The sequence below is a fragment of the Pelophylax lessonae genome (assembly GCF_965119305.1).
Source record: "Pelophylax lessonae genome assembly, chromosome: 11".
NCBI lineage: Eukaryota > Metazoa > Chordata > Amphibia > Anura > Ranidae > Pelophylax > Pelophylax lessonae.
The window spans coordinates 167,053,879-167,080,725 of record NC_138778.1 but is presented as its reverse complement, the minus strand read 5'-3'; the positions used below and the strand labels follow the sequence as shown (position 1 = coordinate 167,080,725).

The window sequence follows — 26,847 nt, the reverse complement described above, 5'->3', positions numbered from 1 at the left end:
GTCCTCCCTGCTCCAAAAGCGACCCCCAGCACTTATCCTCTTACCACCACACTCCACCGTATCAAAGAATCAAAGAGATGCCATCTGCTGCAGAGGAGAAGATCGCGGCACCTGGGACCCTGGGCACCCTGCAAGAGATGATTAACCATGATTAACCACTTCATTGCTAGCAGGTCCCTGGTGGAAATTTAATGCATTTTCACTAGGAATCTGCTAACAATGAAATGGTTCATCAACACAGATCTGAATCGGTTATCATGCACTTCCAACTGGGAACTCATCTGCCAGCATAAAAGAGTTAATCATGTCCAGTCACCAATGATCTTCTGGCAATGAAGGTTTCATTGCTTGAAGATCCCTGTTGACTGGACACAATTAACTATTTTATTGCTGACAGATGTTTTTTTTTTTTGAAGGGGATGAGTCGGGGGGGGGGGGGTCCTTCATGGCTTATTGCACTAGGGCCCTGAAGGTTCTAGTGGTTCTAGTTCCGCCTCTGAGATCTAGTACACATCCGTAAGAAATGATGTGTAAATCACCATGATTATTAATATTAGAACATAACTTGACCCTTACCTTTTGTTTTAAGAAAGATCTGAAGACTCTCCGGACAATGTACAGTCACTGTCTGTCCCACTGTGGCTGCATTCCAGCAATTGACACCATCCCACTCTGTGGGACAACCTGCAATGAAAGAAAAAAAAATCTATAGTAAAAGAGAAAGGACAATAAAGCATTTCTTTGAAAGGTTCTTTGCTACCTCATCTGTATGTTTCTAATTTATATACGTTGAAAAATCGCAGGAATCACAGAATCAATAACCAATTTACCCCTATGCCATGTATTTTAACTGTAAATGATCAGGTCTTTGGCCACTATTCAATGTGCCACTAACACAAGAAGGCATTTAACAGAATTCAGTGAGAGTTCATATAGAGAGTAACTGTAAATTGCTGTTTACTTAAAGTGTCACTAAAACCAGAACCCAGCATTTACTATAAAGGGAAAATAATCTGGCGCACCAAGATTACATAGAGAGTGAGACCAATAATAGGGGTAAGGCGTAATCCAAGGTAGTCTCTGATCTGTGTAGGCATGGGTGTCTGCAGAACTTTTTTCATGGGGGGGGGAGGGGCATTGTTCTGGCAACCGGACTATTCAGATTACTTGTGTTTATGTTGCTTAAAATAACATGCTGGGGTTTCTTGATTCACACAAGCTAGTTACATGTAGTGCAGGCACTACCTACTGTTCTTTTCTGGTATAGCTTCAGTTCTGCAGTAAAAACATATTGTAAACTTATAGAATGTGTTAATAAAGTTGTTAGGAACCAGTGCATTCTGGGAGAATTCTAGAGGAAGTGAATCAGCCACTATGTTGAGAAGCTACAGCAATCTCTCGCCATCACCCCTGAGAGAGATTAAAAAGTGAGTTCTTGTTATGCCATCCTATATTTTAAAGCATTGTTTCTTTCTTGTATGCAATTTTGTACTGATTGATGTTAATTTTTATCAATTTGTAGTTTAATCTGGCTTGTTCTAATAAATTTGACATCAAAAAAATATGGTATCTGAAGTTTATGGCGCAGGAAGGTTTAGCTCTTTGTCCTAGAGACAGAACAGGCATCATTTTAAGGTCACCCATGCTCTGCCCCTTTTCATCAATGTCCTGAATGGGAGGGGCTTAATCATATTTATTTTCCAGTATTTATTTTTAAAGGGGAAATGGCAGAATTGATTTTTTAAGCATTTGTTAACCTAAAAAAAAATATTGATCCTGTTCCCTTACAGCATGTTATACAACACAGTGCTTGTGCTGTATAATTTGGCCCCTTCGATCACCTAAAATACCTGTCTGATCCTGCCTGGCTATGTCCTCCCCTCTGTAAACTGACCACGGTATACCATGACTACTGAGACCTGACACTGTGGTCAGTCTACGTGCCTCCATCATCTGCAGCTCTCCTGTCCTCCTCTGTGCTCTTTCCCCCCTCCCTCCCTGCCTGTCTGCTCCTGTGTCAGTGCCCGCCCCTCCCCTCCTGCTGCTGTAGTTTCATTTAAAGTTTAATATCCTGTCTACAGTCTGTTTAATAATCCTGTGTGCCCCTGTGTCTGTGTTTTATAAAAAAAGATGTTCTTTACCAGTTTTCAGAGCACCGATTGCCGCTGACGTGACCCGCCGCCTCTCTCCTTCTCTTGGCCTCTGCTCCTTCTCCCCTCCTGACTGACGTCAGCAGGAAATCCTCAGCCCCACCTTCTGCAGGCAGTTGTCAGATGGGGAGAGGAGAGAGTCGGTGGGTTACGTGAGCAGCAATCGGTGCTCTAAAAACTGGTAAAGAACAGCTTATTTTTTAAAACACATACACAGACACAGGGGCACACAGGATTATTAAACAGACCAGACAGGATGGTATAATTGGCTTAACAACCACTTTAAAGAGGAAGTTGAGATTCCAGGGGGGGGGGCACTTGCCCCCTCTCGCCCTCCCTTGCACATGTGTGTAGGACGAGATATAGTTAAGGGGGAGGCATAGAACCACCTTCAGCTGCTATCTTGGATTTCCCGTTGTGACTCGGCTTGTTCCTGACCTGTCTGCTCTCTTCTCCTAGATCTGACCCTATAGCTTGTCTCATCTACCTTGCTCCAGTTTTGCTCCTCAGTGTATGACCTCGGCTTGGCCTACGGACTTGCTATTTATCTGCCTGCTCTTCAGTGTATGACCTCAGCTTGTTTCACGGACTCTGCTATTGCCTTCTACCTGCCTTCCTGTTGTGACCTCGGCCAAGTTCCTGTTTTCCGCTACCTGCCTGTGCCCCCAGACTGATTATCTGTGTTTGACCCTCAGCTTGGCCTCTACACCTGTTCCCTGGTTCCACAAGTTTGCCTAGTTCATCTGGAGCCTGCCTAGCATCCTTCAGGTGATCACCGGTCCAACTCTACTGACCCTGTTGGCATCCTGTGCTTCTTTGGGCGCTACACCTCCTGTCCCATCTTCAGGGGTGTGCCGCACTCAGCCGCAAGGGGAGTCCGCTCTGCATTCTGGCCTCGGATCAGGTATGTGACATGATCAAAGAAGATAGGATTAGACAGCCTTTTTACAAATGGCAAAGGATTAAACCCTTGGGTTCCACAGTGAGTATAAAAGCATGCATAACTGCACATACAGACTGATTTTTCTGCTGTTGGTTTAGTAACACTTTAAAGCGGAGTTCCGGGCACAGAAGTCATTTTTCACTGAACATACCCCCGGGACAGTTAGGGCTAGCACATTCCACAATGGCTAGCCTCTGATCTGTCCCGGTTCGCACTTACCTTTTAGAAGAAATACTTACTTATAAAATTTCTTCCACAGCGTTTCCATCTCTCTTGTGGGCAGCTGAAGCCGGCGCGGTCCTCTTCCGTGTCTTCTTCCGCATCTTCTTGTCCCAGAATGCGCCTGCACTGGCCCCTCTCGTCACTTCCGGTGCGGCGCCGCATTCCTCCACAGCTTCTGGGCATGCCCAGAAGCTGTTTAGCAAGGGAATTTGGCGTCGCCCGGAAGTGACGAGCGGGGCCGGTGCTGTCGCATTGATTCCTGGGAGCGATGACGTTCAGCTCCCAGGAATCATCGCGAAGGAGGAAGTGACGGGTGAGCCGCGGCGCTAAGGGAGGAAGTACTCTGAGGTGAGTATTTACGATCTTCATTTACAAGGTGAGTAAACAAAAAAAAAACACCTAACTATCCAATTTCTTTTCAGGTGATGTCTAACTAGCGGAGGGGCACAAAAAAATATATAGATTTTGTGCCCGGAACTCCGCTTTAAAGGAGAAGTATGGTCAAAGCTCTTTTGGCCATACTTCTCCTGTGGGTCATAGGAGTGCAGACACAGATTCAGCCAACAGTGGGGTAAAGCCCACTGTTAGCTGAGATCACAGAGCCAGTCCAGGATCTGCAGAGATTCTGCCAATAATATCGGGATCCAACCAGATGCCTGACTGGCAGCTGGTTCAGACTCTCAGCATGATGCTGGGAGACTGAACCAGCTGCTCCCAGATACTTCGCAGTCCGGCAATTCAGTGAGCGCTGGAGGGGGAGAGAACAGATCAGTGACTGACAGTCACAGCGAACCTGAGAGTTAAGTGATCAGCGGCATTTGATTGTTCAGTTCTCAGTGTAGAGCCAGTGGTGGACAGTTGCAGCATCGGATCAATATTGCATCCACCTAGGTGAGTATTATTTATTTATTTTTTTTTTTTTTAATCCCACACATCTCTGTTAAAGTGGTTGTAAAGGCAGAAGGTTTTTTTTATCTCAACCACTTCTGGACCGGGCCTCTTTCTGACACTTGTTGCTTACAAGTTAAAATCATTTTTTTTTTGCTAGAAAATTACTTAGAACCCCCAAACATTATATGTTTTTTTTTAACAGAGACCCTAGAGAACAAAATGGAGATTGTTGCAATATTTTTTATCACAGCGTATTTGTGCAGTGGTCTTACAAACGCAATTTTTTGGAAAAAAATTCACTTTTTTTAATTATAAAATAAAAAAACAGTAAAGTTAGCCCAATTTTTTTCTATAATGTGAAAGATAATGTTACGCTGAGTAAATAGATACTGAACATATCATGCTTCAAAATTGCGCACGCTCGCGGAATGGCCGACAAACATTGGTACTTAAAAATCCCCATAGGCGACAATTTAAAAATTTCTACAGGTTACCAGTTTAGTGTTACAGAGGAGGTCTAGAGCTCAACTTATTGATCTCGCTCTGATGATTGTGGCGATACCTCACATGTGTGGTTTGGACACTGTTTACATATGTGGGCGCAACTTGCGTATGCATTCGGTTCTGCGCGCGAGTAAACGGGGACGGGGTGCTTTAATTTTTTTTTTTTCCTATTTATTTTTTCTTTCATTTTTTATTTTTACTCTGTTTTTTTTTAAAAAAATGTGTTTGATCACTTTTATTCCTATTACAAGGAATGTAAACATCCCTTGTAATAGAAATAAGCATGACAGGACCTCTTTAATGTGAGATCTGGGGTCAAAAACACCTCAGATCTCACATCTACACTAAAAAAGAAAAAAAAAGTCATTTCTTTTCATCTTGAAAAAAAATGGGCTCTTTAAGTCAGTTGCTAGGAATCGGCGTATGATGTCGCCCCGGTCCTCCAAGGCCATAAATTGGAGTGGGGGCCATCTTGCCCTCACTCGAATTCCTGCCTAAGGGGACAGCAGACCGGATCGTTTTTCCTGCTACCGGCGGGTCCGGTAAGCGGGGAAAATGACTGGGAAGCAGCGGGAGGAGGGGTACCTTTTCCAGCCGCCCATAAGGGTAATCCCGCAGCGAATCCGCCACTGGGACCACCCTTATATTAAAGCAGACTGCTCGCAGTTTAAAAAAATATGGTATTTAACGTCAAAGTACTGACGTAAAACTGTGACGGGCGGTACGGAATTGGTTAATGCATGTGTAGCAGCCCCCCTCCCACTGATCTGAGCCCAACCTTTGTCCAGCGATGTGTACGAGTGCCTGGGCCATCCGGGACTCTCCCTCCTGATTGGCGGGTCCAAACTGCAGCTCTGTGTGTGAATGGACACACAGAGAAGTGGCTCAGGTGCCCCCATAGCAAGTTGCTTGCTGTGGGGACACTCAACAGGAGGGATGGGCCAAGAGCACCAAAGAGGGAAGAGAAGGATCTTGATTGCTCTGTGCAAAACCACTGCACGGAGCAGGTAAGTATAACACGTTTATTATTTTTAAGGAAAAGAAAATGAGACTTTAGCATCACTTTAACACATGCAAAGTTAGAAGAAATAATACAAAATGGGTTCAGGAGGATGGCAAAGAGCATGCATGCATTGCAGAATACCACAAAACAGATTATGAAACCTGCAAAAACATGGACTGTTCACGGCAATGTCTCTGTGGTTCATTTGGGGCAACAGGTAGCTGAATAGCATAGTTTCAATCAGACTGTCTAAAGACAGAGTCAAGATGAGCATCACTACTTTAGTAAAACAGTTAAGAACACAAATACCTACTTGGGATTATCCTACTTGTAATTATCCTCAAACAACATCCCTCTCAGTGATATCCAGGGTAGCTCTGGTAACACAGGTGAACAGCTGAAGGGATCCAAGGCTCAAATGGCAAAGGTCCACCTCATTAGAATTGGGAGTACTCTGATAGTAGTTAGGTGGGGCTCCCCAGAGTAGCTGGGTCTTTTGAAGAAGCTGCAAGCTACTGGGCTCCTGCCTGTAAGAGGAGGTTACTGCCCTTGATTGGTTTTACTGACTAACTGAACTGCAACAGAGAAAAATCAGGTCTGCTGTCTGTCTGACAGGGCTGTGCTGTATGGCAGAGCTGTGTAAATCTCAGGGCAGGATAGGCAGAAATACTAAATATATGGCTGATATTATTAAAAATAAAAATAACATTTCCTTGTTTATAATATTTCTGCTCTATCACTACAATGCTACTAACACGACATAAAACATTTACTGTTCCTTCCTTCTCACCTTCATTTGGAGAATTCAGTAATGTCTGATTTTCTTTTTTTATCCTATGGAAACATTCCGCCTCTTGTTCCAGTACTTGAAGAACGAGAGCACACTCTGGATGGATGCAGCGGACCTGGGAAAGACATTAAAAAAAAAAGAGAGATAAGCTTGCAATAGACTATCTATCTTCTTTATAATGGACTTCCAACTTTTGCTAAAGATAAATTAGGACAAGGTTTTCTTTACTGCTGTCCAAAACAAATTTTGCTCCATTTAGTTTCCATGTACAAACACCCACCTGAATAACACAGACCAGGAGAATGGTTGGGATAATATAAAGATTGCTTCCTTCATCTTACCTGTCCAGGTTAAAGTTGACAGCAGGGGGAGGTTCCAGCTCCTTTCTGACCTACTGTCAGGGCTGGGCTCCTGCTATTTAACTAGCAGCTCTTTTCTTTCAGTGCTCAGAAGCTGCTAAGCTATTGGTTATTTACCAGCCACTCATTGTTACCACAGTTACTTACCTGGTTACCATTAACCTGCCTCATTAGTCCAGCCTACAGCCAGACCCTTTTTTTTATTTAAGCAGCTTTGCTCATTTCCTCCCTGCCCTTGCATGGTCTATGATCTCTAAGTGCTTTCCTTCCTATACTCCTGTGTATGACTTGGCCTGGCTGACTACCCTTCTGTCTCCTGTTCCTGATTTTTGCTCCTGGCTATGCTGACTTCTGGTTTCCTGACCCCTACCCACGCTGGCATCCAAACCCTGGCTTTTGTTTTTTTATTACATTGCTGGACTGTGTTATTTTTGCCATTCCTTTAAAGGTGTGATTTTAACTGCACTTTTGTCTCTGTCTGGTTTATGGTTCCTGACACCTACATCTCATGTACTGTACATGGATCCTTATCCTAGAGCAAGGGTCTCCAAACCTTCTAAACAAAGGCCCGGTTTACTGTTGATTTTTAGGAGGACTGGAATGTGGGCATTTGGAGTAGAAAATGACCCAGTGTCAGTGACAGTAGACAATGACTCAGGCTTGGTGGTCAGTGGGAGAAAAAAAAATGATAGCGCCTTTGGTCAGTGGGAAGTGAAATAGTGTCCCATCCTTGGTGTCAGTGGGAGGATCAGTGCCCCCTTATTGGTGTCAGTGGGAGGATCAGTGCCCCATTGTTAGTGTTGGTGGAAGGATTGGTGCCGCATCATTGGTGGCAGTGGGAAATTCCATGCCCCATCATTGGTGTCAGTGAAAGTAATAGGGCTCCATCATTGGTATCAGTGAAAGGAATGTGCCCCATATTTGGTGTCTGTGGGAGGAATAGTGCCTCGTATCAGTGTGAGGAACAGTGCCCCAAGGGTCTCATACAAGCAAGTGAAGGGCTGCTTTTGGCCAACAGGCCACAGTTTGGAGACCAGTGTCCAACAGAAATCAAATGTGTACAATGATGTGGCTGTGTCCCCTCCTCAGCATACATTAACATGTCCATGTCACTAGTTTCTATAGTTTTACCTCACTTTCTCCTATAGTGTCACTCTCTTGCTGGCCAAACACTGCAGAATTTCAATTACTAGAGAGGGAGCAACCTCCATTGAGTAGAGTGGTATCTTTACTTTAGTGATGGTGTAGCAGAGTACACCTTAAGTCACCTTCCTTAGTGGTGGGCGTGGGCCCCTGTAACTCTGTTCCCTATAATCCCCTGGATTCCTGATATGCTCAGGGGGTATAAGTTCCAGCTTTTCTTGCCCTCCAGTGCTCAGAGACAGAATGCTTAATGGGACAGCAGTATTTAGGCACATAAGGTGCAACTGGGCGTTGGGCCTTTTATCACTGTACTCAGCATGTGGGCCGCCAACAGAGAGCACAAGAACATGCATCTCCTGCCTAAGCCCCAGTCAGTGTGGTGGACACTGTGCCAACAGACTTTGGAGTACTGCCCTTCCAGTTGAGTGCCATTGCCTTGCAGTTTTCCTGATCACTTGACTGATAAGGTTACATTACAATACCTCCACTTGTGACATTGTGCCATGGACTATACAGTATATCTCAAGAGGAAAAGTTGGAGATTCAAGTCTTAAGCAAGAATTAGTTGTCATTGCAGCATAGGAGAGATCCCCCATCTGGGGCTATAGATGGCAGTGAAGCCCAAACAAGATAGTCAGATCTTGTACCCTTCTACCCAAAAATGTTCCACAATCACATCACAAAAAAGTTAAAAAACTAAAAATAAAATTGAAAAAATTAAAAAAAAGTAACAGAGCAAATAAAAACAAAGGTAAGTCAAGCCTCATCTTCTACAGGTGATACTTCTTTCAGTTTTGACCCTGTAGTGTCAGAAATTGCTGACTGAATTCCTGGCAGATATAAAAGACCATAAATGCAGCTAGTATAAATAGTTGAATCTGTCGATGTAACAGCTCCCTCATCTGTTTTTGGACACAGCTGTTCACATGGTAAAGAGCCGCTGTGATTGGCTCTTTACCCTGATCTGTGATTAGCTGTGTCCGAAGGACACAGCGGTCCCATTGCGCTCCCGATGCATGCTGAAGAGGGTGCGTGGAAGCATCTTCATGGGAGAACGTCAATAGACAGACACCTTTCCGGAAATGTGCGAACATGCTGTGGCTGTCATTCAGGAAGTCGGGGAGAGGTTAAAGCTGAAGTTTAGTTATAGTTATAGTTTAGGTATACAGTAATCTACAGTTTGGACCATTGTAAGCATGTATGTGCCACTTCCCTGTGGAAGTGGGAAATCAATGTAGTAGGCACCACTACTGTAGTGATCTCCACTAGCTTCTGGGTCCTGTGCCAAGTGTCTGCACTGCTGCATTTTGAACCCAGAGGGCTGCTTGCTTGAAACTGTTGCCATTTAAGGAAACACTTTGCATTTTCTGAATGAATGCAAAGCGTACTTTGAGTGGACGAGGTGGGACCATAACATCACAATCTCCATGCTGTCCAATCTAAAAGCACTTTGCATTCATTGAGAAAATGCAAAGTGTTCTCTGAATGGTGCCTGTGCCGAGTGAGTGATCTCCTGTGTTCAGAAAGCAATAGGACAGTCGATCAGCACATGACCTGGAAGCTAATGGAGATCACTGTAGTAGTGGAGCCTACAGTAAATTCCAGCTTCCATGGGGATCCAACAGGTTTGACCCAAACATACTTACATTGGTCCAAGTTGGACCAATGTAAATATGTAAGAATTGCCATACCTACACTTCAGCTGTACTTGAGATTTACTAGACTGCTGAATCTGAAGCTAAAGGTTTGCTTAAAGCTACATCTGTAGTCAGTCCTCCCAATGTGCTTAAAAGCTTTCAAGAAATATTGGTGAACTGATGCTCTAGCTCAGTGTTGGCCAACCAGTGGGCCGTGGACCACTGATGGTACACTAGAAAATTTTGGTGGTCCCCAGGGGTTCTGCCACAAATCAACATCATGGCAGATGTATACCGCTCAATGTTGTTTCCAGTGTTGTTTTCAATAGGGGTCGACAGTCAATACTGTCAGTGCGCATTGATACCCAATGCCTCTTCTGTAGTTCTGGCTCCCGTGAACTCAGAGGGAGGCTCCAGGAGTAGTGCAGAGCAGGATGTGAAAAAGGGGGTATTTCCAATGGCAGCGCTGATCACAAATTGTGGGAGGAAGCACGGAGCTAAAGCACATGGCTGAATAAGGAGATCCAGTGATGAGTTTGTGTAAGGCAGCAGTGTGATGCAGAGTGTGTGTGTGTAAGGAGGGACAGCGGGAGACAGAGAGCCGGAGCATTGTGTGTGTAAGGCATGTAAAATTCATGTTAAAGGTCTGCAGGATTAAAAATCAGGAGTTTAGTGATCCGTGAGGTCCAAAAGGTTGGCGACCACTGCTCTAGTGCATCCATTCTTAACCGAGTTTCCTCCTGAAGTCTCTATAGCAGTGTTTCTCAACCTTTTTTGGCACCCTTCAAAAATTATGGACAGTCTGGAGGCACCCCATTCTAAAATGTAAAAACAATTCCATATCAACTGATGATGCCATTGGTTGTTAGGATGCTGGCAGCTACTGTAGAAGGCTGTAATGGTGCACAATGAAAACCTGGGGCTTTGTGTAACTAAAAGACAGGCTTCATTCACATGCTGGCTTTTATACAGATTTTGGGCAATTTTTAGGCATTTTGCCAAGGCACCCCTGAAGAAACCTGAAGGCACCCTGGTTGAAAAAGGCTAGAGGTTCCTTGAGCTGTAGCTAGTTGACCTTCCATTTGATGGCATCTGCAATGTTGTAGGGCCAAGGCCACTTGACATAGCCAGCTGCAGGACACCAATCAGGACACATCTTTTCAGCTGTCTATATAAGAGTGGCATTCTGACCACCACTGTACAGAGACATTCTTTCTTCTAGCCAAGGAGCTTTATTCCCAGTGACCACTAATAAATTGCTTTTAGCACAGATTCCTTGATACTTGAAAACGATTTCAAGATTCCTCTTGGGTAAAAAGGTTGCGAAAGGCTGCTGTAGAGTTTTACAAGTTAAAAATAATTAATGTCCATGTGTTTAAGGCCTAAATCCAAAATACCATAAAATAGGGCCATCTTTGTCCTTCCTGTATGACCCCCTAGGTTACTTTACTTGTTCTGCGCCCACAGATTTCAGTGACTTGTCACCTGAATACACGTCCTATATTGTAAATGTGGATAGTTTCACATTATCTCCTTAGAAACATAACATGTGATAGAATAAAGAAAAAAAGCAACCTTCCCCTTCTTTCAAACTGTACTGCCCCAGACCTCCTCTGAGGTTGTTTTATCTGCAAAGGCTGATTTGGACGATTAAATGAAAATAACTTCTATCTTGTCAGACTGCCACCGCTGTCCTGTGTGGGTGGCATATTGTAGAGAGTATACTTATATGATATACGGTATTGTCTTATAAATAAGTCAAGATGCACAAATTACAGGATCTAACTACGCTGTCAAGAGCATGAAGATCATAATTAGCGTCTGCAACGCTTGCAGTTAGATTCAAGCATGATGTCATAGAAAACTCCAGCAATCCTTTCACTGAACTATCAGGAGATGTTCTGTCTTTGAAGAGATCATCATAAAAGGACAGAACTCTGCAGGCAAGTGACTGACAGGTGATTAATACACTCCCAACCTGATTATAATAATAGGTCTGCCCTAGATTTTTTTAATCAAATTAACAAAGAACTGCAAGCAAATAAAAAAGGCTCCAGGAGGTAACCCCAGCACACCGGTGGAAATACATATGTGGCATTATACACAGACAAATAGGCTTAACATTAAGGCCTCATGCACACTGGACATTATAAAAACACCAGTAGCTTTATAGTGAGTTTTTCAGACTTTTTCAGCTTTTTGCATTGGCGTTTTTCAGCGTTTTTAGCTAAAAATCACCTCTCTGCTATTTTAGTAACTCCCACTTTCCCACAATGCAATGCTTGCAAGAGAATGCTTGCCAGAATTGCATGTGTAGCAAGGTTTCCAGGCCTGTGGCCTGATGTGGGTCTGCCATTAGTATTGGAATCCTCTCCAGTCCATGTGAGCTGAGTCCCCAGGTGTGACAATTGAAATAGTGACAACTCTGGCATCTTTGTTTGTGGTTTTTATTATAAATTAAAGGGATGGGAGAAGGGAATGAGTTGGATACTCCTCTCGGCTTGAACTAATTACAATTGGGACTTTGATCCTGGAAAAATGCCCATTGGCGCTTCCTTGAGGCTAGCTCACTGACTCTGAGAACACTCTGTAAAACAGAGGAAGTGTTGAATCCCCAACCTATAGTCCAGTAGATTCAAGACTGAGAACTGTAGAACTCCTGACACTGCCTTACTGTGTAAGTCTTTGAATACTTTTCCCCCGCCTGGCACAGCTTGAGGTAGTATTTTGTAGAACTCCAAATAGCTCACACTGTAACTGGCACACGCAATACAATTCAGGGCCCAGACTGCAGGTGCCCCCTTTGCTCCTTGAACTCTTCAGGGTCCACTGAGTATGTACCCCTTTTACACTTCAGGGTCCTCAACCTAGGTACCCCCTGTAACGACACCCCGGGTATGAAAGGGGTTATAGTCGTTTAGGACATTTCATTCCCGAACACAAAGGCAGCTACCGGACACTCCACTCAGCCGAACAAGAAACCCATATGAATAATCCCCCCCTCAAGTACGAGACGAGGCTCTGTATTATGGGTCAAGCAGGAATCAGACTGTTTATTGAAAAGGAATACACGCTTTATATACACGTTAGAAGTAATGCAGTCACTACATGAACAATGACCCAAATCCAGCCCCGAACATCGAACAATGGTACATAATGAGCCCCCAATACACATTACTCTGAGTGTCAATACATCCTTAGCAGACAACAGGTGAGTTGATTAGCACAGTTAACAATAGGTGAATGGAAAGCCACCTCAGAAAAGAAGATCGCAATTTACTTATTCAGACAAAAGCAACATCTTTAAGCAACAGACAGTCGGTCTCCGCATTAAACTTCCTGAAATGCCCATATTAGGAGTTGTACTTCCTGGTCACCCCGCACCCAAAGTGACTCCCGTCACACCCCCTTTACAGCTAGCTGACCTTGGATCCCCAAACCTCTTCCGGAGTGGTCCCCTCTGACATTAGGCAGACCCCCCGGGGCAATCCGCAGTACTCACGACCTGTGTAGGCTTTCCTGGGACTGGATCCCTCTCTCTCTCTCCGCAGCCTCTCAGCACACCGGATCCCCCTCAGCTTATCTCAGCACTCTCTGGACTCTCAGGCGACACCCCGAGACATCCACCTACCTCAGACAGGAGGAGAGACAGCCGCACTCTCCTTCCTGGGACTCTGCTCGTGCCAAAGACACCGTGCCATGCACTTCCCCCCAACTTATACCCACTCCCAGAATCCCTTGCAGCATAATCTGCCTTCTGGGGTAGTTACAAGCTGAGATGTGTCCCCTGATTGGGCTTCCCACACTTCCCTATGAGAAGCCTCTCACATGAGCCAGTGGGGATACTTCTCCCCTCAGCAGGCACATCTGGAAGCCCTGACACCCTGGCTAGATAATTCACAGCCCTGCTGTTAAGCAGACAAGGCCCACTATGGTTTTACCTAGCACCTATCTGTAGGGTGCTACACATGGCATGGGTTTTCACACACATGCGATAAGATAAGTGCGGGGAAAAAAGGGTCCTAAAACATTTTGGTACAAACGTGGACCCTTTTTTCCCCGCATCAAAATTACATTGCAAGGGTGTGAACACCAGTGCTATGCGATTCTGCCAAGCTCACTGCATTTTGCAATCTATTTCGGGGTGTCGTTCATGGAACATTAAGCCCCAGTTCACATCGGGCAAATTTGACATGTCAAATCACATGCCAAATCAGAGCCTATTGCCGGCAAAGTCACTGTCCAACTTGGTGCAACCCTGACTTTGCAGCGCCGCACCGATTCCCAAAAGTAGTTTCTGCACTATTTTTGGCAACTTCAGGGCATTTCAACAGACATCTGTGCATGAACCCGTACAGATGTCTGACAAATCGCCCCCGAACTCATACTGACAGGCAAATTTGAAATCATGCACGTTCAGCTGAATGATTTCAAACCCGCCCTCAGTGTGAGCCAGTCATGTTGCCGGCAATAGGCTTCGATTTGAAATGCGATTTGACATGACAAGTCACATGCCAAATTGGCACAATGTCCACGGGGGCTTCATGTTCCATGAACGATACCCAGAAACAGATTGCAAAATGCAGTGCGCTTGCCAGAATCGCATCGCATAGGCGTTCACACCCATGCAATGCGATTAGGTGTGGAGAAAAAAAGGGTCCTACAATGTTTTGGTGCAAATGTGATGCAATTTGAGCCATACAAAATATATGTTTATCGAAGTTCGAGCGTTTTTACAGCTGAAAAATGCCACTCAAAACCCACTAATTTTCCTTTTTTTTACAGACAAAAAACACCCCTGCCAAAAACTGCTGATAACAGCCTGTATGTGTATGGACACATATGCTGGGGAGTTTACCGGCTGCAAAAAAAAAACGTCTGACGCCAAAAATAGCAGCTGTAAAAACATCCCGTGTGCATGAGGCCTAAAAATCGTGATTACTTGTGTTTGCTTTTTGATGTTTTTTGTGTTCCGTTTCAGATTGCTGCTTTTAATAAAACCCAAGGGCTTTCAGGATTCACAAGGATTTCAGAATATACTTAGGATGGCAGTAGCTTTTGCAGAGTGAGTGAACTGAGCCCAAAAAAATGTTTCTCAAACTTAAAGTAATGCCTCGTACACACGTACCGATCGTCGGCCGACCGATTGGCCGTCTTTTGTCCAGGGCTGTCCTGTCCGCTGAAAAGTGCAAAAGACTGCACAAGAATTTTGTCCGCCGACTGCAGAAGTGATGTCATGTGATGGTTAACTTTCCCTGTGTTTTTTCTTCTCTGAGCATGCCCAGTCTTGCAAATCTGCTGATTGTCGGCCGACAATGTACTGACTGACGAACAATCGGCCGTTCTGGTGTTGGCCAACAAAAATTTTAATGCTTGCACGACAGATTCTTTTCGGCCGAAAGTGCGCTGTCGGCTGTCGGAAGCATCATACTAACAAGCCTACAATCGGCGATCGGTCGTCGGCCGAATATTTACGGCCGACAATCGGTACGTGTGTACGGGGCTTAAGTTTCCAATGTCATTGAGAAATAAAAAAAAATCCCCAATACTGGAATTATATAAATTGCAAGGCTTTTAACTTTTTTTAGACTGCTTCTTCTCTGTATATACTAGAATAGGCCATTCAACTAGTTTTCACAAACCGAAGAATGGGGGGAGCGCTGAATGGGAAGATCTGCATGGTTTGATCGCATGGACAATCTCAGTGTTAAAATAAGAGAAAAAAACATTGGAAAAAGCCGACGACATAAACAGGAAATTAGATTTCCAGCGTGTTCTGTATATGAAGCGGTGTACAGAACTTGTCCAGCGTTTGCAAGGTTACAAGGAAAAAATATTTGAATTACTTGCTGCTTACAGAAAATTGTATCTGGCTTCATTTCAAAATAGAAAAATAACTTTTGATATTACATTGCTATATACAGTGCCTTCAAAAAAGTATTCATACCCCTTGAAATGTTCCCATTTTCTCATGTTACAACCAAAAAAACGTAAATGTATTTTATTGGGATTTTATGTGATTGACCAACCCAATGTGGCACATAATTGTGAAGTGAAAGAAAAATAAGAAATGGTTTTACAATTTACAAATAAATATGTGAAAAGTGTGGCATATATTTGTATTTAGCCTCTCTAAGTTAATACTTTGTAGAACCGCCTTTCCCTGCAATTACAGCTGCAAGTCTTTTTTGGGATGTCTCTACCAGCTTTGCACATCTAGAGAGTGACATTTTTTCCCATTCTTCTTTGCAAAATAGCTCAAGCTCTGTCAGATTGGATGGAGAGCGTCTGTGAACAGCAATTTTCAAGTCTTGCCACAGATTCTAAATTGGATTTAGGTCTGGACTTTGACTGGGCCATTCTAACACATGAATATGCTTTGATCTAAACCATTCCATTGTAGCTCTGGCTGTATGTTTAGGGTCATTGTCCTGCTAGAAGGTGAACCTCTACCCCAGTCTCAAGTCTTTTGCAGACTCTAACAGGTTTTCTTCTAAAATTGCCCTGTATTTGGCTCCATCCATCTTCCCATCACTCTGACCAGCTTCCCTGTCCCTGCTGAAGAAAAGCATCCCCAAAACATGATGCTGCCACCACCATGTTTCACAGTGGGGATGGTGTGTTCAGGGTGATGTGCAGTGTTAGTTTTCCACCACACATAGAGTTTTGCTTATAGGCCAAAAAGTTAAATTTTGTCTAATCTGACCACCCCCACATGGCTTCTCACAAACAGCAAACAGGACTTATTATATTATGGGTTTCTTTTAACAATGGCTTTCTTCTTTTCACTCTTCCATAAAGACCAGATTTGTGGAGTGCATGGCTAATAGTTGTCCTGTGGACAGATTCTCCTGCCTGTGCTGTGGATCTCTGCAGCTCCTCCAGAGTTACCATGGGCCTCTTGGCTGCTTCTCTGAATAATGCTCTCCTTGCCCGGCCTGTCAGTTTAGGTGGATGTCCATGTCTTGGTAGGTTTACAGTTGTGCCATACTCTTTCAATTTACGGATGATGGATTGTATAGTGCTCCATGAGATGGTCAAAGCTTCGGAAATATTTTTTTTAATCTAACCCTGCTTTAAAATTCTCCACAACTTTATCCCTGACCTGTCTGGTGTGTTCCTTGGCCTTCATGATGCTGTTTATTTATTAAGGTTCTCTAACAAACCTCTGAGGGCTTCACAAAACAGCTGTATTTATACTGAGGATTAAATTGCACACAGGTGGACTCTATTTACTAATAAGGTGACTTCTGAAGGCAATTGGTTCCACTAGATTTTAGTTAGGGGCATCAAAGTAAAGGGGGCTGAATACAAATGCACGCCTTCGTTTTCAGATATTTATTTGTAAAAAAGTGTTGAAAACCATTTATAATTTTCTTTCCATTTCACAATTCTGTGCCACTTTGCGTTGGTCTATCACATAAAATCCTAATAAAATACATTTACGTTTTTGATTGTAACATGACAAAATGTGCAAAATTTCAGGGGGTATGCATAGTTTTTCAAGGCTTTGTACAAACCTAATTCCAAAAAAGTTGGGACACTGTACAAATTGTGAATAAAAACAGAATGCAAAGATGTGGAAGTTTCAAATTTCAGTATTTTATTCAGAATACAACATAGATGAAATATCAAATGTTTAAACTGAGAAAATGTATCATTTTAAGTGAAAAATAAGTTGATTTTAAATTTCATGGCATCAACACATCTCACAAAAGTTGGGACAAGGCCATGTTTAGCACTGTGTGGCCTCCCCTCTTCTTTTTATAACAGTCTGCAAACGCCTGGGGACTGAGGAGACAAGTTGCCCAAGTTTAGGAATATGAATGTTGTCCCATTCTTGTCTAATACAGGCTTCTAGTTGCTCATCTGTCTTTGGTCTTCTTTGTCGCATCTTCCTCTTTATGATGTGCCAAATGTTTTCTATGGGTGAAAGATCTGGACTGCAGGCTGGCCATTTCAGTACCCAGATCCTTCTTCTACGCAGCCATGATGTTGTCATTGACGCAGTATGTGGTCTGGCATTGTCATGTTGGAAAATGTAAGTTCTTCCCTGAAAGAGACGACGTCTGGATGGGAGCGTATGTTGTTCTAGAACTTGGATATACCTTTCAGCATTGATGGTGCCTTTCCAGATGTGTAAGCTGCCCATGCCACACACACTCATGCAACCCCATACCATCAGAGATGCAGGCTTCTGAACTGAGCGCTCATAACAACTTGGGTTGTCCTCGTCTTTTTTAGTCCAGATGACATGGTGTCCCAGTTTTCCAAAAAAGAACCTAAAATTTTGATTCGTCTGACCACAGAACAGTTTTCCACTTTGCCACAGTCCATTTTAAATGAGCCTTGGTCCAGAGAAAATGCCTGCGCTTCTGGATCATTTTTGGCCTATAAAGTTTTAGCCGGCAATGGCGAATGGCACGGTGGATTGTGTTCACCGACAATGTTTTCTGGAAGTATTCCTGAGCCCATGTTGTGATTTCCATTACAGTAGCATTCCTATATGTGATGCAGTGCCGTCTAAGGGCTCGAAGATCATGGGCATCCAGTGTGGTTTTCCGGTCTTGACCCTTACGCACAGAGATTGTTCCAGATTCTCTGAATCTTTGGATGCTATTATGCACCGTAGTTGATGATAACTTCAAACTCTGCAATTTTTCTCTGAGAAACTCCTTTCTGATATTGCTCCACTATTTTTCGCCGCAGCATTGGGGGAATTGGTGATCCTCTGCCCATCTTGACTTCTGAGAGACGCTGCCACTTTGAGAGGCTCTTTTTATACCCAATCATGTTATCAATTGACCTAATAAGTTGCAAATTAGTCCTCCAGCTGTCCCTTATATGTACATTTAACTTTTCCGGCCTCTTATTGCTACCTGTCACAACTTTTTTGGAATGTGTAGCTCTTATGAAATCCAAAATGAGCCAATATTTGGCATGGCATTTCAAAATGTCTCACTTTCAACAATTGATATGATATCAATATTATATTGTGAATAAAATATTTGTAAATTAGTCATTCCTTTTTTACTCACAATTTGTACAGTGTCCCAACTTTTTTGGAATTGGGTATATATATATATATACACACACACATACACACTGTTAAAAAATATTAAAGAAACACTTTGAAAACACATCAGATCTCAACGTGAAAAATATCATGCTGGATATCTATACTGATTTGGACTGGGTAATGTGTTAGGAATGAAAGGATGCAACACATTGTTTGATGGAAATTAAAATGATCACCCTACAGAGGGCTGAATTCCAAGACACCCCCAAAAATCAAAATGAAAAAATAATGCAGAGGGCTAGTCCATTTTGCTGAAATTTCATTGCAGCAACTCAAAATGGTACTCAGTAGTTTGTATGGCCCTATGTGCTTGTATGCATGGCTGACAGTGTCGGGGAATGCTCCTAATGAGACGACGGATGGTGCCCTGGGGTATTTTCCTCCCAGATCAGGGCATCACTGAGCTCCTGAACAGACTGAGGTGCAACCTGGCGACGTTGGATGGACCGAAACATAATATCCCAGAGGTGTTCTATTGGATTTAGATCAGGTGTGCATGGGGGCCATTCAATGATATCAATTCCTTCATCCTCCAGGAAATGGCTGCATACTCTCACCACATGAGGCTGGGCATTGTCATACACCAGGAGGAACCCAGAAACCACTGCACCAGTGTAGGGTTTGACAATGGGTCCAAGGATTTCATCCCAAAACCTAATAGCAGTCAGTGTGCCATGGAGGTCTGTGCATCCCTCCATGACATGGCAGAGGCTGCGGGCATGGTACTGGAGATGCAGGGGCTGCAGGCATGGCACATGAGATGCAGGGGCTGTGGACATGGTACAGGAGATGCAGAGGCTGCGGGCATGGCACAGGAGATTCAGGGGCTGCAGGCATGGTACAGGAGATGCAGGGGCTGCGGACATGTTACAGGAGATGCAGGGGCTGCGGACATGGTACAGGAGATGCAGGCGCTCTGGACATGGTACAGGGGATGCAGGGGCTCTGGACATGGTACAGGAGATGCAGGGGCTCTGGACATGGTACAGGAGATGCAGGGGCTGCGGGCATGGTACAGGAGATTACGGGGCTGTGGACATGGTACAGGAGAGGCAGGGGCTGCGGACATGGTACAGGAGATGCCGGGGCTGCGGACATGGCACAGGAGATTCAGGGGCTGTGGGCATGGTACAGGAGATGCAGGGGCTGCGGACATGTTACAGGAGATGCAGGGGCTGCGGACATGGTACAGGAGATGCAGGCACTCTGGACATGGTACAGGGGATGCAGGGGCTCTGGACATGGTACAGGAGATGCAGGGGCTCTGGACATGGTACAGGAGATGCAGGGGCTGCAGGCATGGTACAGGAGACTACGGGGCTGTGGACATGGTACAGGAGATGCAGGGGCTGCTAACATGGTACAGGAGATGCAGGAGCTGCGAAAATGGTACAGGAGATGCAGGGGCTGCGGACATGGTACAGGAGATTCAGGGGCTGCGGGCATGGTACAGGAGATGCAGGGGCTGCAGACATGGTACAGGAGATGCAGGGGCTCTGGACATGGTACAGGAGATGCAGGGGCTCTGGACATGGTACAGGAGATGCAGGGGCTGCGGGCATGGTGCAGGAGATGCAGGGGTTGTGGGCATGGTGCAGGAGATGCAGGGGCTGCGGGCAATGTACAGGAGATGCAGGGACTGCGGGCATGGTGCAGGAGATGCAGGGGCTGTGGACATGGTGCAGGAGATGCAGAGGTTGTGGGCAAGGTGCAGGAGATGCAGGGGTTGCGAGCATGGTTCATGAAATGCAGGGGCTGCGGGTACGGTACAGGAGATGCAGGGGTTGCAAGCATGGTGCAGGAGATGCAGGGGCTGTGGGCATGGTGCAGGAGATGCAGGGGATGCGGGCATGGTGAAAGAGATGCAGGGGCTTTGGGCATGGTGCAGGGGCTGCGGACATGGCGCAGGAGATGCAGGGCTGTGGGCATGGTACAGGAGATGCAGGGGTTGGGGACATGGTGCAGGGGCTGTGGACATGGTATAGGAGATGCAGGGCTGCGGGCATAGTACAGGAGATGCAGTGCTGCGGGCATAGTACAGGAGAATCTCCTATAACATGCCCGCAGCACTGCATCTCCTGAGGGGATGCAGGGACTGCGGAGGCGTCTCACTTACCTTTTGGTGAGGCGCCTTACATTTAAAAATGACGCTGCCTGGCGCCAACACGTCACCGCGCATGTGCCGTCTGCCCAAATATTAGCCAAACATGTACGGGTTTTCCCAAATGGTGGCGGCGCATGCGCAGTGCGCATATTGGGCCGGCCGTGGCCATTTTTTTTTACAGGTATCAGCAGCCCCAGGGCAGGGGACTTGCCGGCCTACTGGGAAATTTCCTGATATCCCGGTAGGCCAGTCTGACCCAGCTTCATGGATATGCTTTTCCAGACCATCACTGACCCACCACCAAACCGGTCATGCTGAACGATGTTACAGGCAGTATAATGTTCTCCACAGCTTCCCGAGACCCTTTCACGTCTGTCACATATGCTCAGGGGAACCTGCTCCCATCTCTTCTGCATAATTTTTTCACTTTGATTTTCGGGGTGTCTTTGAATTCAGCCCTCTGTAGGTTGATAATTTTCATTTACATCAAACAATGTCTTTATGGACCTTGCTTTGTGCACTGGTGCGCAGTCATGTTGGAACAGGAAGGGGCCATCCCCAAACTGTTCCCACAAAGTTGAGAACATAAAATTGTGCAAAATGGTATGCTGGCGCTATAAGAGTTCCCTTCACTGGAACTAAGGGGCCAAGCCCAACCCCTGGAAAACAACCCCACACCATAATCCCCCTCCACCAAATAATTTGGACCAGTGCACAAGGCAAATTCCATAAAGACATGGATAAGCGAGTTTGGGGTGGAGGAACTTGACTGGCCTTCTTAGAGTCCTGACCTCAACTTGATGGATTAGGGCGGAGACTGCGAGCCAGACCTTCTCTCCAACATCAGTGCCTGACCTCACAAATGCGCTTCTAGAATGGTCAAACATTCCCATACAGGGTATGCGGTGGGGTGTTGGTGTATGGCGCTACCAATTGGGAGGGGATGTGTGTATAACGAATGTTCACCAATATCTCAATAGGCTATACAAATGTGGCCATACACCAACACCACACTGCATACCCTGTATTTGTACCCCAACCCCAAGGGGTAGGTTGGTGGCAGCTTACACCTCCACAAAACATATAGGTTCTCCATAGCGCTGGTTGCACCTGTTTTTTTGAAACATTCCCATAGACACACTCCTAAACCTTGTGGACAGCCTTCCCAGAAGAGTTGAAGCTGTTATAGCTGCAAAGGGTGGGCCAACTCAATATTGAACTGTGTGGACTAATGCCTTGTACACAGGCCTCGATTAATGGCCGTGAATTTTCGGCCAACGTCCGATCGGCCGATTTTCGGCTTGTTAGTATTATGCTTCCGACAACCGACTCCGACTTTTCTGGCGAAAAAAATCTGGTGTGCAGGCTATAAAATTTTTGTTGGCCGTCAACACAACGGCCGATTCTCCATCAGTCAGTACACATTTCGGCAGACAAAAATCTGATGAGCAAGACTGGGCATGTTTAGAGAGGAAAAAACACACGGAAAGTAAACCAGCACATGACATCACTTCTGAAGTTGGTTTTTGTTGGCCGAGAAAATTCATGTGCAGTCGAGCACATTTCAACCAACACAACAACACTGGACAAAAGACGGCCGATCGGTCGGCCCATAATCGTTGCGTGTGTACGAGGCATAAGACTGGGATGCACTTAAAGGTCATGTGCGTGTAAAGGCAGGCCTCCCAATACTTTTGACAATATAGCGTATATGTGATCCTGCCCAGCACAGCCGCCCTGTAGCAGGAAACTTCTGTAGGGCGGTCGGCAAGCAGTTAAACAACAAACTTTTATTTAGCAATGTAGCTAAGATTAGTCTGGTTAACATGTGAGAATGAGCTCAGAGTTGTCATTGATGTCTAGAAATCATATTTATTTTTCTACATATCTATGGTAAATTTATATTCGTTATGAGATAAACTGTTACAAACGCTTACAGTTTATTGAAATATGAACTAACCTTTTGCTATAGCTACTACTGTGGAAATAAGAAGGAATTAGCTCATCATCATATCATTTACTTCATGAATCTGACATCTCCTTTTGTATCTGATTGGCAGGTACATAGTCATTAAACAAAGTAGCCTTATTGTTTTACAGCAGCCCTGATATGAGATAGTGCTTCCCAAGGGAACAACATATGAAACATGCTTAGCTCTATACACGTAACTAACAATGCTTATTGAAATAGATTTGTTTTTCTGATATAGCTACCATCACAATTGTCAGGTGTAGACACCATTGAGCATGGAGGAAAGAACCAAATATCATAATGTTTACGTTATGCATTAAATATAAATATTTTTGATCTATATAGTAACTATAGTAATACATAAAGATTTTTAATAAAGTATAATTTAGATATGTCCAAGCTAAAAATTTACATTTTCCATATATTATATATTTCATCTTTAGATATGTCTTCTATCACTCCAATTAACGGAGATTAACATGGAGGTGTATTTTAAAGGGTTTGCATAGCAATTCACCCAGTGAGGAATTTACCATGACACTCAGTGCCATCTAGTGGTCAAATGTGGTAGTTTCCATTTTAAATCAATGAAAAACATTGGACCAGCACAGTAAATAGCCTAATAGCATTCTTTTTTTGCCCCACTCGCACAAAGCAAATGTACATTCACATTCACTGGGCATATTGCTATGCAGATGTTTTATAAATACACCCATGGAATCTGTCTGCTTAATTTCTCATGAACTGTCAGCTTCCAATTCTTAATATTCTCAACTCCAGTTATCTCTCTTTTTTTTTTGACATTTGCTGAATATCATCCTTGGAAAAACCCTTTAATAGAAACTTATAGAAAGTGAAGCTGGTGTTTGAACCTACTTTCTGGTTGGCCTGAAACAAGTATGCAGATGAAATAGTCACGCCTGGTCTGCCTACTTGTTTTGGGAGAAGGACTCAAATATTTTTATAGTTACATAGTTGCGTAGTTATATAGTTAGTTTGGTTGAAAAAAAGACACAAGTCCATCTAGATCAATCAATAAAAGGAAAAAAAAAAAACAAATCATACAATCCCATATGCACATTCCTATACCTACAGTTGATCCAGAGAAAGGCAAAAAGCCCCAGCAAAGCATGATCCAATGTGCACCAGCAGGGGGAAAAACTCCTTCCTGATCCTGAAGAGGCAATCGGATATTCCCTGGATCAACTTTATCTATCAATATTAGTATCCAGTTTTATTATGTACATTTAGGAAAACAATCATCCAGTTTTTATAAAAAACAATCTACTGAGCTGGACAGAACTAGCTCTTGAGGGAGTCAATTCCACATGGTCACAACTCTTACTGTGAAGAAACCTTTTTATATTTGGAGATAAAATCTCTTTTCCTCCAGACCTAAAGAGTGCCCCCTTGTCCCCTGTGTCGACCTTAAAATGAATAACAAAGGACAAAGGAAAGACAAAGGCATAATGAGCAAGTATGCATCGCATATTAGCTCATTATGTATTAAAACGAAGCCCCGACACGGACCCCCGGACACCGCTGACATGATCCCTCGGTGTTTCTTCCAGGTTCGGCGGCTCCGGCGCTGTGATTGGCCGGAGCCGCGCGGGAGTCATTTTTCGGCAAGCTCCCTGCATGGAAAGCTGAAGGTCCGCCGGACCTTCAGAGCTCATGCGCCGCTCGCGTGAGCGGCTGCATGCAGCGCAAATATCTTCTAAACCGTGCAGGTTTAGGAGATATTAATTGTACCTACAGGTAAGCCTTATTATAGGCTTACCTGTAGTTAAAAGTGTCAAAAAGCGGGATACTACCGCTTTAATCTCCTCTTCAAGAGAGAATAAATTCAGTTCCTCTAATCGTTCCTCATAGCTGAACTCCTCCATGCCTCTTATCAGTTTGGTTGCCCTTCGCTGCACTTTCTCCAGTACCCCGATATCCTGTTTGTGAACTGGTGCCTAAAACTGAACTGCATATTCCAGATGAGGTCTTACTAATGATTTGTACAGGGGCAAAATTATATCTCTCTCTCTGGAGTCCATACCTCTCTTAAAAATACTTAAAATACTAAAGCCATTACAGTCAGGCATCTAGCATTTTCAGAGTGAGCAGCCAGAACAAAATCCCTTCATGTTTCTTTCGGGAAAGGTTTTCAGGCATGATTTCCTTTCCTTACTAATGTAAAGTACCTACACACTCAAAACACAGACACAAGACTAGGTAAAATAGAAGAAAACTTACCATCCCATGGGAAAACCAAAAAAGAACAAATAGCATTTCCTTCCATATATTCCTCATGTCTTCCTATGTCTTGCTGTAATAGTCTTCAGTGTGATCTTCTCTTGGACCCCTCAATCCCTGATTTTTTTTTTTAGAGGTCCTTAAAAAATATTCCAAATACCTGGATGAGTTAATAGAATAAAGTGTATGATGGCATCTCTCCCATCCCAGGACTGAGCTGGTTGAAATGAGTCAATAGCTTGTGATGAACAGGAGTACCCCTTGAGCTCAGTCTATAGTTTTGGTGAGTTTCTTTTCTCACGGAGTCGAGCTTTTACATTTCCATTTTCTGCCCTGTCCTTTATTGTCTATTACACCTTCATCTGGCTCTTCCTACTGAACGCTGTCTTTGCCATTCAGGAAGCTTAGGTGCCTTTTCTCCTCCTCCCCATCCCTGTGTGCAAGCATCTTCTGCTGCGTCCTAATCTCTCTATATTAATGTATCTGTTCCTTGCCTTCAGCTTCATCACTAAACTCTGACTGCTGCTTATCTGAGCATGGCACTACTGAGCTGAGAACTGGAAGCTAAAGATCCTACTTTAATAGGCAATGCACGCTAAGCAATACGTAGAAAAGCTCTTTCCACACATCTGCAAAATCCTTATGACCCTCGTGCATTAGGATAGCCCTTCTTATCATTCTACGCCTGAGGAACCCTTGAAATAATTTTCAGGTTCTCAGGGAACGCTGCTAAAATGGATTGTCCCTACAACTCACGGTACATTTAGTGCGATCAATAAATCGAAGAAAGTTTTAAATAAAAGAATAAGTAATGTGGCGAACCTAATGTATTTGCCACCCAGGGCAGAAAATCTTGTTACAGACCTCCTACGAAGTTATTTTCAGTAATATTCTTGAAATAACTGCAGAAAAGAAAGGCAGACTGTAAAAAATGTGTTCAGTCCTCATAAAAGGGGAACCTTCACATGTAGCACCCAGGGAAAATTCTAATTTATTAATCACAGCTCATATTTATAGAAATACAGTATATACAATATAGATGCAAAAAAGATGCTCAATTAAAAGGTATTATTTTCGTAAAAGTATCAAGTGGCATCTTATATACAGTAGGCTAATCATAGTAAGTGTCCCATTTCACAGGCAACAAGTTGCGGTCAATGCATTTCATCAATAAGATAAAGAGAGGGAATAGTGCCAGTAGTCAAAAAATAAGGTAAGCGGGTACCACATCCCAATCGTAATTTTAGAAAAGACAAGCAAACAGAGTTTTATTACGAAAATATATAAAAAAGGATTTTCAAAATCACATAAAACATGATGCAACCCTTAATGGCTGAAGTAGTCCCTGTACACAATTAAATGGCAATCAAACAATAGCTGTAAATAATAAGCAGGGAAGCTTAACCTCTAAGCAACATCCAACCCGCTACATGTTTTGCAGTAATAATAACCATTTCTTCAGGAAAAGAAGGGGAGCATTCAATCTATTTAAATAAAAACAATGCCGTAAAATACATATAAGACACAATTGAATGAACAAAAGATGTAGCAAAACTTTTCAAATATGTATCCATCCACCAGTACTGTCCATGTGCTCCAAAATTCCTCAACTTATAATTCACCGGTGATATGCTTCCAGTCACCCCCTCGTGCTCAATATGTGCCCACTTCCAGGTAAAACCCTGATTATTAGTCAAGGGCCACATACACTTTTGCCCCCTCACTGGCCACTGATCTGATGGCTCCATGAATGCAGTTTCTATTTCTTCCACTCTCCTCAGATTTGGACAATCACTCATGCAAAATAAT

At 43.9% G+C, this 26,847-nt stretch overlaps 1 protein-coding gene across 1 annotated transcript in view; it reads right to left on the bottom strand.

Annotated features, from left to right (window-relative positions):
- The window catches only part of LOC309567195 (vasoactive intestinal polypeptide receptor-like), a 137,648-nt gene extending 112,116 nt beyond the window's left edge, over positions 1 to 25,532 (bottom strand). The window contains exons 1-3 of the mRNA XM_082272562.1: positions 25,039 to 25,532; positions 6,504 to 6,618; positions 577 to 684 (exon numbers count right to left, since the gene is read on the bottom strand). Coding sequence (XP_082128688.1) covers positions 577 to 684; positions 6,504 to 6,618; positions 25,039 to 25,095 — 280 coding nt within the window. The 5' untranslated portion in view covers positions 25,096 to 25,532. The remainder of the gene's footprint in view (positions 1 to 576; positions 685 to 6,503; positions 6,619 to 25,038) is intronic.
- Positions 25,533 to 26,847: the final 1,315 nt, after the last annotated feature.